This window comes from Anomaloglossus baeobatrachus, chromosome 9 (genome assembly GCF_048569485.1).
Source record: "Anomaloglossus baeobatrachus isolate aAnoBae1 chromosome 9, aAnoBae1.hap1, whole genome shotgun sequence".
Taxonomy (NCBI): domain Eukaryota; kingdom Metazoa; phylum Chordata; class Amphibia; order Anura; family Aromobatidae; genus Anomaloglossus; species Anomaloglossus baeobatrachus.
This window is the reverse complement of record NC_134361.1, coordinates 82,774,322-82,788,694: the sequence shown is the minus strand read 5'-3', so window position 1 is coordinate 82,788,694 and position 14,373 is coordinate 82,774,322. Positions and strand designations below refer to the sequence as shown.

Sequence of the window (14,373 nt, the reverse complement as noted above, 5' to 3'; positions counted from 1 at the left end):
ACTGCCAGCACCTGTCCTGTATAAAGCATGTTTAAGTTCTAAACCTCCTCCGTACACCAGGAAGAGATTGAAAAATAAATAAAAAAAATACGTAAAATAGGACAATCTTTCTGATCTTTTGAGCTTTCCTAGCATTTATGCCAACTGTGTTTATAAAATCTGATATGAATAGAGCAGAACTTAAAAATGTACTGTAATTACTTTACCTGTGTTCCTGTCATCCATACATTAAAGTGATGTTCCAAATAGCAGCCATAATACAGAATAAATTGTAGAATAGCTTCAATATAAACCTTCCAGTATGTTATAAATACTTTAATGAATAATACAATGGGACCCAACAGAAGCCATCAACGCTGAGTATGCGGAGCCTTACACTGATAGACCCTCTTTTACAATCAAATCCCATGATTATCTAAAGTTCATCAGTTGTAACAGTTTAAAAAATAAAAATGAAGGATGTCTGAGTCGTATCCTCTAAGCGGTAAATACTGCTGCAGAAAGTGCGGATTTTACGCGGATTTCACTGTAAGATGCTGCTTTTTTTGCGCAGCGAAAAATATGTAGCGTCAAAAACTCATCAGGGAAACTTAATCTTATTGTTGAAGCGAGTGTTAATTCCACACGTAGAATTTATAATCTGTCATCCGGCGCACACAGCCTTAATTTAGTGATTGCCCGACATACTGTTCTGAATCTCCAACCTTTCTTTAGATATGTTCTATACAAATCGTAGGCGGCTTTGGCATGAATGTGTTTACTGGGAATGGTGCAATATTAAAATGTAATACTGCTCATCATAATCAGCTTGCTTTCAATGATGTCCTTCAGCCATTTTTCTCGGAATCTTGTCTGCCCCGGCCTGAAGAAAGTAGAAGAAATAAAACATTCAATCAGACTGGCACACAATATAATGGTGTGATTAAATTAGACGTACATTGTGTGCACAATTATTAGGCAGTTTGTATTTTTGATGATCTAAGTTCATTATTGAACAACTAGAGTGCTGTAGGTCAATGCAAAAGGTTATGAAATCTGCAGTCTTTAAGAAAGTAAAAGTGAGGTTTTGTCTTTCTAAGGGCTGATCCACAGGTCTGATTTATTTATTTATTTTTCTGTGTACAAGAAAAATGGACCAATTATTCTGATCAGAGGCGATTTTCTTGATCGTGGAAAAATGAAAAAAAAAAAAAAAGTTCTTACAGTCGGTAAAAATCTCAGCCCGCATTTTAAAGGGAACCTGTCACCAGAATTTTCGCTATTAAAGGGAACTTGTTACCAGAATTTTCGCTATTAGGCTGTGTTCACACACTGCGTTTTTTACCTGCGTTTTTGGTCCGTTTTTGGTCCGTTTTTGCTGCAGAAATTTCTTGAGAAATTCTTGTAACCTTTCTGCAGACATTCCCCAGCAAAACCTATGGCAAAAAAAATTAGCTGTGCACACACTGCGTTTTTTTCTTAAGAAAATTCTTTCAGTAGATTTTCTTAAGAAAAAGAATGAGCATGTCACTTCTTTTCTGCAGCTAACTGCGTTTTTTGCCATAGATAATTGGCACAATAACGCAGGGAGCAACCAGCGGTAAAAACGCACCAAAAACGGACCTAAAACGCACCAAAAACGCACCGAAAACGCGGCAAAAACGCAGGTGCGTTTTTGGTGCGTTTTTTAACACAGGTGCACTCTTAAGAAATTTCTTAAGAAATTTCTTAAGAAAAATCATTTTTCTAGTGTGAACATAGCCTTAAACTAAAACAATCCCCTTCTGCAGGTCATGGGCTGCAATCTATAAAGGTTCATCTTGCTACTGGCCCCCTTTCAGACCTAAATAACAACTTTATAAAACATTACCTTTTGCTATGGTGATGAGGTTTGTTGGCCCCGGGGGCGGGCTGTATTTCGTCTGTTATCCCCCCTCCTGCCGCTGTTCATTTACATAGATGAGGCCGCCGCCCTCATCTTCCGCAGTGCTCCGGGAGTCTCGCGCATGCGCAGTGGCACTATCGCAGGACTGAGCACTGTTTTCAAATTGCGAGCGCCGGTGTTGTTATATCGCACTACAATACTTTGATCCACCCTGCTCAGGGCAGATCAAAGTGCTACTGCGCACGACCTCAATGCCGGCGAGCGTGGATGACGAAGGATGCGTCATGCACCCTGGCTTCAGAAAAACGAGGACAAAGATGGCCGAAAGAGGAGGCACTGGAGAACGCAGACGCCCATATGACCCAACTCCACCGCAGCAAGACAGGTTCCCTTTAAAAAAAGAATGCTGCAAACATAACCTTACAGGGTAACGTCACAGTGCCGTTCTATTATAAGAGGAAAAGCTCCAGACTTAATATTTCGTGGAGAGAAAAAGTATTCGATAATATAGATATATCAGAGGAGCCAGAAAAATGAATTACACTTATACATTACCTATGAACAAGTCTGTTGGATTCAAAGACAAAGAAAACTTCAACTGGTAAAGTCTGAAAAACAAATCAAATTCAAATATTCTGGTAAGAAACGAATCTCCGGCCTCCTTAGAAAGATACTTGAAATAAACTCTGCCTATTGTTCTGCTGCATGACCCACAGCTGGTTGTAGCCAAGATTAAAGATTTTATTAAATGTGCAAATGTTTACTGTATGGAATCCAAGTGTGTGTTTTCTGTTCCATAGCTGCTTTCATCGGTGGCTTAGTATATATAATTGCTATCAAAATTATTCAATCCCCCATTGTAAATACAGTTTATCAGCAAAATTTACAAACGTTCTGTTTGTAATAAAACACTGAAAAAAGGACAATTTAGACATTTCATGAAGGGGTGAATAATTTGGAGGCATGAGTAGTCAGTAAAAGTGCTGGTTTGTACTTAATTTGGAGAAACCACTTCTTATTAGTTGTATGGAGCCCTGTACACATTAGTAAATTAATTAATTAGTGTCCTAAGAAGGGGTCTGCTTGTCTGTACAGCGTAATTATACTCATGCATATTTCCAAGCAGTTCTAACTCCAACTTAAAAGTTTCTGGGACTACATTTAAGGCCAGTGAGAACCAAGAATACAATTTCCAAGATTCTCCAAAGAAAATCTGGAACGTCCATTTATTTATAGGCGTTCCGCACATAAATAAAGGCGTTTCTAACATGATAGCAAATAGCAGAATACATAGCGGTATAATACGGATTGACTCTGCCTGCATCCATAGTCACATCGCTCAGCAAGTTTCAGTGTGTTCTAGTGATGTTTACCATACCTTATGTGTCGTGCCAGGTACAGGGAAGGGAGACCCTGTGTCTAGGGAAGAGGGAGATGGTGACACCTGACCAAACCTACTGCTGGGCCATGGGTTCCCTCACCACCCTAGATAGGTTCCACACCTATGCGCCAAGCTGGATACCTAGCCCCAGGCTGACCCTGATCCGGGCCCTAGGTTTGGAGCAGATGGGATGAGCTCTTACCACCTATCCTGACCACAGATCCTGAGTGCAAGCAGTCAGTTGAAATCATCTGGAGTAAGGGGTACTTCTCACATAGCGAGATCGCTAGTGAGATCGCTGCCGAGTCACGTTTTTTGTGACGCACCAATGACCTCATTAGCGATCTCGCTGTGTGTGACACTAAGCAGCGATCTGGCCCCTGCTGTGAAATCTCTGCTCGTTACACACTGTTCTGGTTCATTTTTTGGACGTTGCTCTCCCACTGTGAAGCACGCATCGCTGTGTTTGACAGCGAGAGAGCAACGATCTGAATGTGCAGGGAGCTGGCTTCTGACAGCTGCGGACGCTGGTAATCAAGGTACACATCGGGTAACCAAGCGAAACGCTTTGCTTGGTTACCCGATATTTACCTTGGTTACTAGCGTACGCCGCTCTCACGCTGCCAGTGCCGACTCCCTGCACACGTAGCCAGAGTACACATTGGGTAAATAAGTAAAGCAGCTTTCTTATTAACCCGATGTGTACTCTGGCTACGAGTGCAGGGAGCCAGCGCTAAGTGGTGTGCGCTGGTAACCAAGGTAAATATCGGGTAACTAAGCAAAGGGGTTTGCTTGGTTACCCGATATTTATCTTAGTTGCCAAGTGCAGCATCGCTTCCACGCGGCACTGGGGGCTGGTCACTGGTGAGATCTGCCTGATTGACAGCTCACCAGCGACCATGTAGCGACGCACCAGCGATCCTGACCAGGTCATATCGTGGTCGGAATCGCTGGTACGTCGTTTAGTGAGACGGTACCCTAACTTCATTGCATTTTGAAGTCAGTCTCCCTGTATCTTCTTGGAGATAAGTTGTTTGTTATTTTCCATTGTTTGTTATCCCTGTGTGTCCTTTATTTCCTAGTGGGGTTGACGAAGATCTTATCCCATGCGCCTTAAGGTACCGTCACACTAAGCAACATCGCTAGCAACATCGCTGCTGAGGCACAACTTGCTAGCGATGTTGCTGTGTGTGACATCCAGCAACAACCTGGCCCCTGCTGTGAGGTCGCTGGTTGTTGCTGAATGTCCTGGACCATTTTTTAGTTGTTGCTCTCCTGCTGTGAAGCACACATCGTTGTGTGTGACAGCGAGAGAGCAACAACTGAATGTGCAGGGAGCCGGCTTCTGCGGACGCTGGTAACCAATGTAAATATCGGGTAACCAAGAAGCCCTTTCCTTGGTTACCCGATATTTACCTTCGTTACCAGCGTCCGCCGCTCTCAGCTGTCAGTGCCGGCTCCCTGCTCCCTGCACACGTAGCTGGAGTACACATCGGGTAATTAACCCGATGTGTACTGTGGCTAGGAGTGCAGGGAACAGGGAGCAAGCACTGGCAATGTGAGAGCGGCGGACGCTGGTAACGAAGGTAAATATCGGGTAACCAAGGGAAGGGCTTCTTGGTTACCCGATGTTTACCGTGGTTACCAGCGTCCGCAGAAGCCGGCTCCCTGCTGCCTGCACACGTAACAGAGTACACATCGGGTAATTAACCCGATGTGTACTGTGGCTAGGTGTGCAGGGAGCCAGCGTTAAGCGGTGTGCACTAGTAACCAAGGTAAATATCGGGTTGGTTACCCAATATTTACCTTAGTTACCAAGCGCAGCATGCTTCCACGTGTAGTGACGCTCCAGCGATCCCTGCCAGGTCAGGTTGCTGGTGGGATCGCTGGAGTGTCTCTTAGTGTGACATCTCACCAGCGACCTCCTAACAACTTACCAGCGATCCCTATCAGGTTGTATCGTTGTTGAGATCGCTGGTAAGTTGTTTAGTATGACTGGGCCTTTACCTAGGGCCCAAATCAGGGTCAGCCTAGGGTGAGGTATCTGGCTCGGCGCATAGGTGTGGAACCTATCTAGGGCGGTGAGAAACTCCAGGGACCAATGGTAGGCTTGGTCAGGGTTCACTATCTCCCCCTTCCCTAGACACAGGGCCTCCCTTGTCTTGCCTTTGGCTGTGTGCAGGATACTTCTCTGTACCTAGCGTGACACTATGAGATGTGACTGGCCTGAAGACAATTTCTAGATCAATAATGTTATATAATTAATAATGATGGGCGGGCACTAAAATGCTCGAATCTTCACTACTCGATTCAAGCTGGTCAGAAGCTAGGACAAGCTGAACACGAGTAATGAGCATTATGGAAAGTGAATGATTGGCCTGTTCAGGTCTCGGCCCACATACAGCCAGCCATAAATGCAGCATTTCCGGCAGGAGCGAGAGCAGGTTTTGTTTTGTTTTTTTTGCTGGTCAAATTACATGCAAGAACATTGTTTTATTCCCCGACAGAGCCATTCAATGACTGCGGATGGCTCTCCCTGGAGCAAGCCTGTGTGTTGTGGTCGTTGTTTCATGGACGAAATATTCGAACACCCAAGATACTCAGCCGAGCTCTGCAAGTACCTGAGCACCCCGATGCTTGATCAAGAAACGAGCACTTTCACCCATCACTAATAATTATAGAACTATTCATAATGACAACCAGCAGAATTCAGCTCTGGCCTGAGTCTAGGACATGAATGCTGCACTGTATGAACGGCGCCTTGTGCCTGGCACCGTAATTCCCACCTAACTCATACTTCTCAATCAGTGTACTCCCTTAATTTACTGCTACTTGTATAAAGCCCTTGGGCCTATGCCCCTGGCTCTGAATCCCTATATATCTATAGTTCACCATATGCTAATGTAAATGTTGTTTGGCCGTTTTCAGCTCTCAATATAATGGTAGGTGGTTCAGTAGTAGAATGATACTTACTGGAGGTTTAATTTTGGAGATTTTTATGGTAAAGTAGACGCAGGCAGTTGCCCTGGGAATCGGCTTCCTACAGGTTGGGATGCTCCACCTCATCCTATAATGGAATAGCTTATTGAACTCCGTGTCTTCTTCTCGCAGGAAATCAGTACAGTACAACCAGCTCTCGTGGAATTCCCATGTCTGTCCACAAAAAATGAGATTGCTTTACCAATCTGTGATAAATGTCTAATCATACATGTCAAATAGAAATTGTAAGGGTTTGTACAAAATATCAGCTATTGATAGGATAGGGAAAACTTAAAAATTACTGGTGGCCAGACTCCTGGGACCTCACCAATCTCCAGAATGGGGCTCTCCAAAGACCTGAGGTCAAGCATGTGCACTCCACTCATTCTCTATGGGACTACCGGAGATTGCCGAGTACTCAGCAATTTCCCATAGAGAATGAACGGAGCTGAGTTGTTCATAACTGATCTCGCTAAAGCGGGCTTTACACGCTACGATATCGTTAATGTTTGGTCGCCGGGGTCAAGTTGTTAATGACGCACATCCGGCGTCATTAACGATATCGCAGCGTGTGACACTGACCAGTGACCTTAAGCGACCTCAAAAATGGTGAAAATCGTCCCAAACTCAAAAATCGGTAAGGGTTGTTTATCCAGGTGGTTCATCGCTCATGCGGCAGCACACATCGCTATGTGTGACACTGCAGGAGCGAGGAACGTCTCCTTACCTGCCGCCGGCCACAATGAGGAAGGAAGGAGGTGGGCGGGATGTTACGTCCTGCTCATCTCCGCCCCTCCGCTTTGATTGGCCGGCCGCTTAGTGACGTTGCGGTGACGTCGCTGTGATGCCGAACGTCCCTCCCCCTTGAAGGAGGGATTGTTCGGCAGTCACAGCGACGCCGCCGACCAGGTAAGTATGTGACGCTGCCGTAGCGATAATGTTCGCTACGGCAGCGATCACAAACAATCGCATGCGTGACGGGGACGGGTACTTACACGCTCTCTATCGCTACAAATTGCTAGCGATATCGCTACCATGTAAAGCCCCCTTTAGACCTGTGAATTCAGTGGGCCTGCACTCTTTTTTATTGGGAGTCTGTATTAAAGGAGTTGTCCATAATGTGAAAAACATGGCTTCTTCAAAAGAAAGAGACCCACACCAATCCATGGGTTTTGTCCGGTACTTGGCTTTGCTCCACTGAGGGAAACTGGCTCTGAAAGAGGAAAGAGTCCTTGGTTCACTATGTCCCACCCAATAAACGGAATAAATTTGAGCACAGCTTGTCATGAAAAGGAGTAAGGCCTCCATACACATTAGATGAAAGTCATTTAAATCTGTGCTCTTCTGTATTGGAGAACAATCGTCTGACAGCTATCTAATGTGGATTGGGCCTTAAACAGATGGTTCTCCTGTTTGTTCTTCAGAAGGGCACTATTCCCCTGTCTCCCGGCTTCCTTCTTGCCTAGGCTCGGTGCACTCCTGCAGACTGACATTTCAGGCCTGCGGCCTGTCTGAGGCTCTGGCCCGGACTGAACATTCTGTAATGTTTCTAGCAGGCGCAGCTTTTACTTTGCAGCATGGGAGAAGCGCAGAGACACTGAGGAGGAAAATGGCCACCAGAGAGGCGGATGGTAACCTAAACAATAGACTAAAAACTATAACATAAAAATCCCTCCATTTTTGAGAATAGAGAAGATTTTTTAATGAAAAGTAAATTGCAGAGTTATGTCTTACATCCAGTTTGAAATTTAAACCCTTTAAGAACATAAGACCACCTTCTAAAAGAGCACCCATCACCGATCTGATACGTCCCTTTTAATTTAGAAAAACAATGGGCAAAGATTGGTAATTTTAGTATTTAACATGTATTTAAAAATGCTGGCAAATGTCCAAAATGTCCCCCTAGAGAACTGAACTTTCTACAAAAAGTCGGGTCAGAGCATCTGGGTTGTAGGATGTAGAGCTGGATCTCACAACCTTCCGTGGCCTCCTTGCCGTGGCATGTTATCAGTAGATTTTGCGCTTTGAACTAACCATGCTCTGCAACGTGCTCTTTTATGAGCAGTTACTGAACAGTACGGCTAGGGTCCCACCACTGTATTTTCTCCATCCAAGAAAAATGGTCTGACTATGCTAATCAGCCTCTGATCCGAGTGTGATCAGAAGTCAATCAGAATGGGATCTGTTTTTTCTCAGATATGGAGTAAAACAAAAAAATGTCTCCATCTTCTCCATTCTGTCAGTCTGTGAAAATTGAACCTCACTCGGATGTCATCCTGGTGCGGTCCGATTTTTTTAATTGACCCATAGACTTGAATGGTCGACTGTGATACAATTATTTGAGTCAAATCGTGCAAACTGTGATGTTTTTTACCTTGTTCCATCATCTTGGAGTCAAATGTTCTAACTAACGCTAAATCCACAGCCCTGGTGGGGGGTGGGGATGTCATCCATACCTGCCACTGTATTATAAACTATAATTTTACAAATCTCCATCAATTTTACAAAAGAAAAGAATCTAGCCATGGTGTAAATAAACCATCCATGTGTGACGCCCCTGGACTAGTCAGGGTGTCACAGGGAACTGCACTCCTTTTCTTATTGTGCAGAGCCCACCCTCCATGGTTTTGGGATCCTAACCTTTGGTATTGCTTCCATCAGCATTCAAATCCTAGTTGTCGCGGGCGGGGAGGACGCCGTCGCTGCTGCGCTCTCGCTAACGCTCGCGTCCGGCGCTGCTGCGGCTGCTCGGTGGCTCGAGCGGTGGGCCGGATCCAGGGACTTGAGCGGCGCTCCTCGCCCGTGAGTGAAAGGGGTGGTTGGTTTGGGGGATTTAGTCTGTGACGCCACCCACGGGTTGTGGTGAAGATAGGCACCACCGCTGCTGGTGACGGGGATCCCGGAAGCGATGGTAGGGAGCAGCTGGGATGTTGTTTTCCCCCTCCGTGGGTAGGGGTCGGTGGTCCCGGGGCCCGGTGATGATGTGACGGGGAGGCAGGGTCGGTGAGGTGCAGGGTTGCATGGACAGCGCGGCGCGGTGCCGGATGGCACGGGTGTACTCACTCAGCAAGAAAGGTACAAAGTCCTCGGTAAACCAAACGGCTGGATGGACAGGTCCCGCAGCCGGTTGCAGTGTCTCTCCACGGACAGGTGATGGCGGCTGTCTTTCCCTGCACCTTGATGTTCTCTTTCTGACTCCTATGGATTCCCAACGGTAGTCCGGTCCCCGGTGTATGGGTACCGGAGGAACCCGTTTGCCTGCAAGCGCTGGCCCTTGGGTCTCTAGCCTTAGGCGATAGCTGTATACCCTCACGGTGTGGGCGGTTGCCTTCAATCGGGACTTTTGCTGTTGTGAAACCCCTGGGGTTCCAGTCACATTCGGATCAGACTATTGTCGGCGGCTCCAAGCCTGGTCGGGGTCCGATGGCCCTGCCTGTGTGTGCTGGCTTCACTTCGCTCCCTGGTCGGTACCGGCGGGCTGTCGCCCGTCCCCGGTCCTACGGTTCCGCGTTGCTCCATCACTCCTGCAGACGGCCATCTGGTCAGGACCATCAGCAATACCAACGGGAACGGATTCCTGGAGAGCTCCCCCAGAGAGGTCGCACCAATATCCACACGGCCTGAGTGAGTGCACTGCTTCCCCCCCTGCATCCTGCCTGCTGCGCGGTCTGCACCACGCTTCCCTGCTCATCCACCATCCAGAGTCCTGGGGCCATCCCCTACCCGTGTAGGGAACATTATCTGGCTGCCCTGCTCCATCTCCCCTGGGTACTCCCATTGGCAGCTGCGGTACTCCCCTTTACCGCGAACCATGGGTTGCGTCACGAACACTAATCCCCTGTAAATAAACATCTTTCCCCTTTTTATTTTCGAGTGTCCGCGAGCCCCCGGGTCCGGAGACCCTCGAGCCACGGCAACCCCCGGATCAGAGCAGTCCGACTACTGCAGGGGCGGCACACAGGCATCACTGCTTAAAATGTGCTTCAATCTTACTGAGACGTATTCTTCGATTTGCTTCTTCCCCAGCTCCACAGAGAAGTCCTGACACGAGAGCCACGGTATGTTCTTCACTTTATGTTCCTGCTCTAAAACAAGACATTACGTATCACTGCCCCGAGCTGCAGATGCCTCTCAGTAGGTGACATGAGCAGGTTCGTTGTACCTGTGCCCGGATCCTCTCCCTGCACGGTCTGTAGGCCTCTCAGGCTGTCCTGGGCATTCCTCATGGCAGTTTCTACCAGCTCACAGGCTTTGGCTTTGAGGGCTGCAATGTACATTTCTTCAGAATCCATTTTACCCTGATATGAAACAAGACATTTGTATATTTAGATATTTACTATGAAATCTCTTATTTCTCAGTGATTCCTTTCTTTACCTGGTTATTATGTATTACTGCTCTTTTACCTACTTATCTTAGTGGGGCTTCCAGCTCTATTGAAGAGACAATTATTTATTTAGTTTGTTTACATGTTCAGCAGAGCTTTATAGACATCATCATCATCATCATCATCATCACAGTCCCCATTGGGGCGCACAATCTAGATTTCCTATCAGTATCAACATTCCCTAACAGTATGCCTTTGGAATGTGGGAGGAAACTGTGCTACCTACTGAGCTCCCTTACGGAGCTAACCACTGAGCTGCTTTCCGGTGCTACCCACTGAGCTGCCATACAGTGCTAACCACTGAGCTGCCATACAGTGGTAACCACTGAGCTGCCATACAGTGCTAACCACTGAGCTGCCATACAGTGCTAACTACTGAGCTGTCATACAGTGCTAACCACTGAGCTGCCTTATAGTGCTAACCACTGAGCTGCCATATAGTGCTACCCACTGAGCTGCCAAACTGAGCTGCCAAACAGTGCTAACCACTGAGCTTCGATATAGTGCTACACACTGAGCTTCGATATAGTGCTACACACTGAGCTGCCATACAGTGCTACCTACTGAGCTGCCTTACAGTGCTAACCACTGACCTGCCTTACAGTGCTAACCACTGAGCTGCCACACAGTGCTAACCACTGAGCTGCCATACCTTGCTAACCACTGAGCTGCCATACAGTGCTAACCACTGAGCTGCCATACAGTGCTAACTACTGAGCTGTCATACAGTCCTAAACACTGAGCTGCCTTATGGTGCTAACCACTGAGCTGCCTTACAGTGTTAATAACTGAGCGGCCTTACAGTGCTAACTACTGAGCTGCCATACAGCACTACCCACTGAGCTGCCTTACGGTGCTAACCACTGAGCTGCCTTACAATGCTAACCACTGAGCTGCCATACAGTGCTAACCACTGAGCTGTCATACAGTGCTAACCACTGAGCTGCCATACAGTGCTAATCACTGAGCTGCCATACAGTGCTAACCACTGAGCTGCCATATAATACTACCCTCTGAGCTGCCTTATGGTGCTAACCACTGAGCTGCCATATAGTGTTACCCACTGAGCTGCCATACAGTGCTACTCACTGAGCTGCCAGAAAGTGCTAACAACTGAGCTGCCCTTGGTGCTAACCACTGAGCTGCATTACAGTGCTAATAACTGAGCGGCCATACAGTGCTAACTACTGAGCTGCCATACAGCACTACCCACTGAGCTGCCTTACGGTGCTACCCTCTGAGCTGCCTTACGATGCTAACCACTGAGCTGCCATACAGTGCTAACCACTGAGCTGCCATACAGTGTTAGCCACTGAGCTTCCATACAGTGCTACCCACTGAGCTGCCATATAGTGCTACCCTCTGAGCTGCCTTATGGTGCTAACCACTGATCTGCCATATAGTGCTACCCTCTGAGCTGCCTTACGATGCTAACCACTGAGCTGCCATACAGTGCTAACCACTGAGCTGCCATACAGTGCTAACCACAGAGCTGCCATACAGTGTTACCCACTGAGCTTCCATACAGTGCTACCCACTGAGCTGCCATATAGTCCTACCCTCTGAGCTGCCTTATGGTGCTAACCACTGTGCTGCCATACAGTGCTACCCTCTGAGCAACCTTACGCTGCTAACCACTGAGCTGCCATATAGTGCTACCCACTGGGCTGCCATACAGTGCTAACCACTGAGCTGCCATACAGTGCTACCTACTGAGCTGTCATACAGTCCTAACCACTGAGCTGCCATACAGCGCTACCCACTGAGCTGCCATACAGTGCTACCCTCTGAGCTGCCTTACGATGCTAACCACTGAGCTGCCATATAGTGCTACCCACTGGGCTGCCATACAGTGCTAACCACTGAGCTGCCATACAGTGCTAACTACTGAGCTGTCATACAGTCCTAACCACTGAGCTGCCAGAAAGTGCTAACAACTGAGCTGCCCTTGGTGCTAACCACTGAGCTGCATTACAGTGCTAATAACTGAGCGGCCATACAGTGCTAACTACTGAGCTGCCATAAAGCACTACCCACTGAGCTGCCTTACGATGCTAACCACTGAGCTGCCATACAGTGCTAACCACTGAGCTGCCATACAGTGTTAGCCACTGAGCTTCCATACAGTGCTACCCACTGAGCTGCCATATAGTGCTACCCTCTGAGCTGCCTTATGGTGCTAACCACTGAGCTGCCATATAGTGCTACCCTCTGAGCTGCCTTACGATGCTAGCCACTGAGCTGCCATATAGTGCTACCCACTGGGCTGCCATACAGTGCTAACCACTGAGCTGCCATACAGTGCTAACCACTGAGCTGCCATACAGTGTTACCCACTGAGCTTCCATACAGTGCTACCCACTGAGCTGCCATATAGTCCTACCCTCTGAGCTGCCTTATGGTGCTAACCACTGAGCTGCCATACAGTGCTACCCTCTGAGCTGCCTTACGCTGCTAACCACTGAGCTGCCATATAGTGCTACCCACTGGGCTGCCATACAGTGCTAACCACTGAGCTGCCATACAGTGCTACCTACTGAGCTGTCATACAGTCCTAACCACTGAGCTGCCATACAGCGCTACCCACTGAGCTGCCATACAGTGCTACCCTCTGAGCTGCCTTACGATGCTAACCACTGAGCTGCCATATAGTGCTACCCACTGGGCTGCCATACAGTGCTAACCACTGAGCTGCCATACAGTGCTAACTACTGAGCTGTCATACAGTCCTAACCACTGAGCTGCCATACAGCGCTACCCACTGAGCTGCCATACAGCGCTACCCGCTGAGCTATAGTGAATATAAAATATGAACTAATTTCTAATAGTGAATGTACCATAGGTAGCAGGACAGAGATAGAAATAGGGGACCATAGTGAAACTGAGAGAATATCCTCATCTAATACTGGCTTAGTCCTCATGGCTGTGCAGACCGCTGTCATTGCTGTCATTTAGGATTACAATATCGATGTAGCAGAGGTGAATCTGTGATCTAAGTGATTATGAATGATCGTTGTATGATCCAGGCTCGGACTGGCACACAGGGGAGCCGGTGAATTCTCCGGTGGGCCCCTGTACATGAGTCATCCACTCACCCCCCAACATGAGTAGTAGTTGTCCCAATACATATGATTTATAGTGGACAGACACAGGCATTCATCCTTCATTCATCAAGCTAGTTTGTAATATATAGAAGCAGAGGGAAATTTATGAAAGAAGGTGCTGTAGTGTGTGTATGTACTGAACAGTGATCCCCCAGACTCAGTGTTACCGGTGGGCCTTTTTCACCCCGGTACGACATATCACAAAGAGGGGTGTAACATGCTGACATCAGCTCTGCTACATTGTGTTATATGAGAAATTAGAGAAGCTCCAGAACAACCTGCAATAGAAGAAATACCTACCAGACTCGCCTGCTGCTGGCTGTGCGCTGTGGGCATATGTCACCGCTTGTATGGAGGACAGACAAGTGTTTGATCACAGATGTAGCTATGGAGATGTGTGCACAAGCCAATGGCAGGCGGACTGCAGTCTCCAATGCCGGGAGCGGTCACTGTCAGGGGCTGGGTGTGCTGCATGCTGACATCACAGAGGACATCCTCCTCCGGAAGGCAACACATTACATACATAGGTATCATTACAACTCATTCATTCCTGGACAAACTGATACATTGTGTTCAGGAGACAAATTCACACGACATGCGCAGTGCCCGCTCTATACTAGGCACATGGGGGTCACGCCACACAACCTGGGGCAAAAAAAG

The 14,373-nt window shown here is 47.5% G+C and overlaps 1 protein-coding gene across 1 annotated transcript; it reads right to left on the bottom strand.

Annotated features, from left to right (window-relative positions):
- Positions 1-290: 290 nt before the first annotated feature.
- AKAP14 (A-kinase anchoring protein 14) lies at positions 291-14,165 on the bottom strand. Its single transcript, XM_075322684.1, has 6 exons — positions 14,014-14,165; positions 10,387-10,522; positions 10,218-10,309; positions 6,219-6,398; positions 2,420-2,472; positions 291-862 (listed from the first exon to the last, which is right to left on the bottom strand). The coding sequence occupies exons 1-6, from the start codon at positions 14,047-14,049 to the stop codon at positions 778-780; spliced, it is 582 nt and encodes a 193-aa protein (XP_075178799.1). The 5' UTR covers positions 14,050-14,165; the 3' UTR covers positions 291-777.
- Between the last annotated feature and the right edge of the window lie 208 nt (positions 14,166-14,373).

Excerpts from the sequence above, each read along its gene's own strand:
- AKAP14 (XM_075322684.1), bottom strand. The coding sequence starts at position 14,049 with ATGCCCACAGCGCACAGCCAGCAGCAGGCGAGTCTG. Across the intron at positions 10,310-10,386 it reads GGGAGAGGATCCGGGCACAG|AGCAGGAACATAAAGTGAAG; the intron begins GTACAACGAACC and ends GTCTTGTTTTAG. Across the intron at positions 863-2,419 it reads TCCAACAGACTTGTTCATAG|GCCGGGGCAGACAAGATTCC; the intron begins GTAATGTATAAG and ends TACTTTCTTCAG.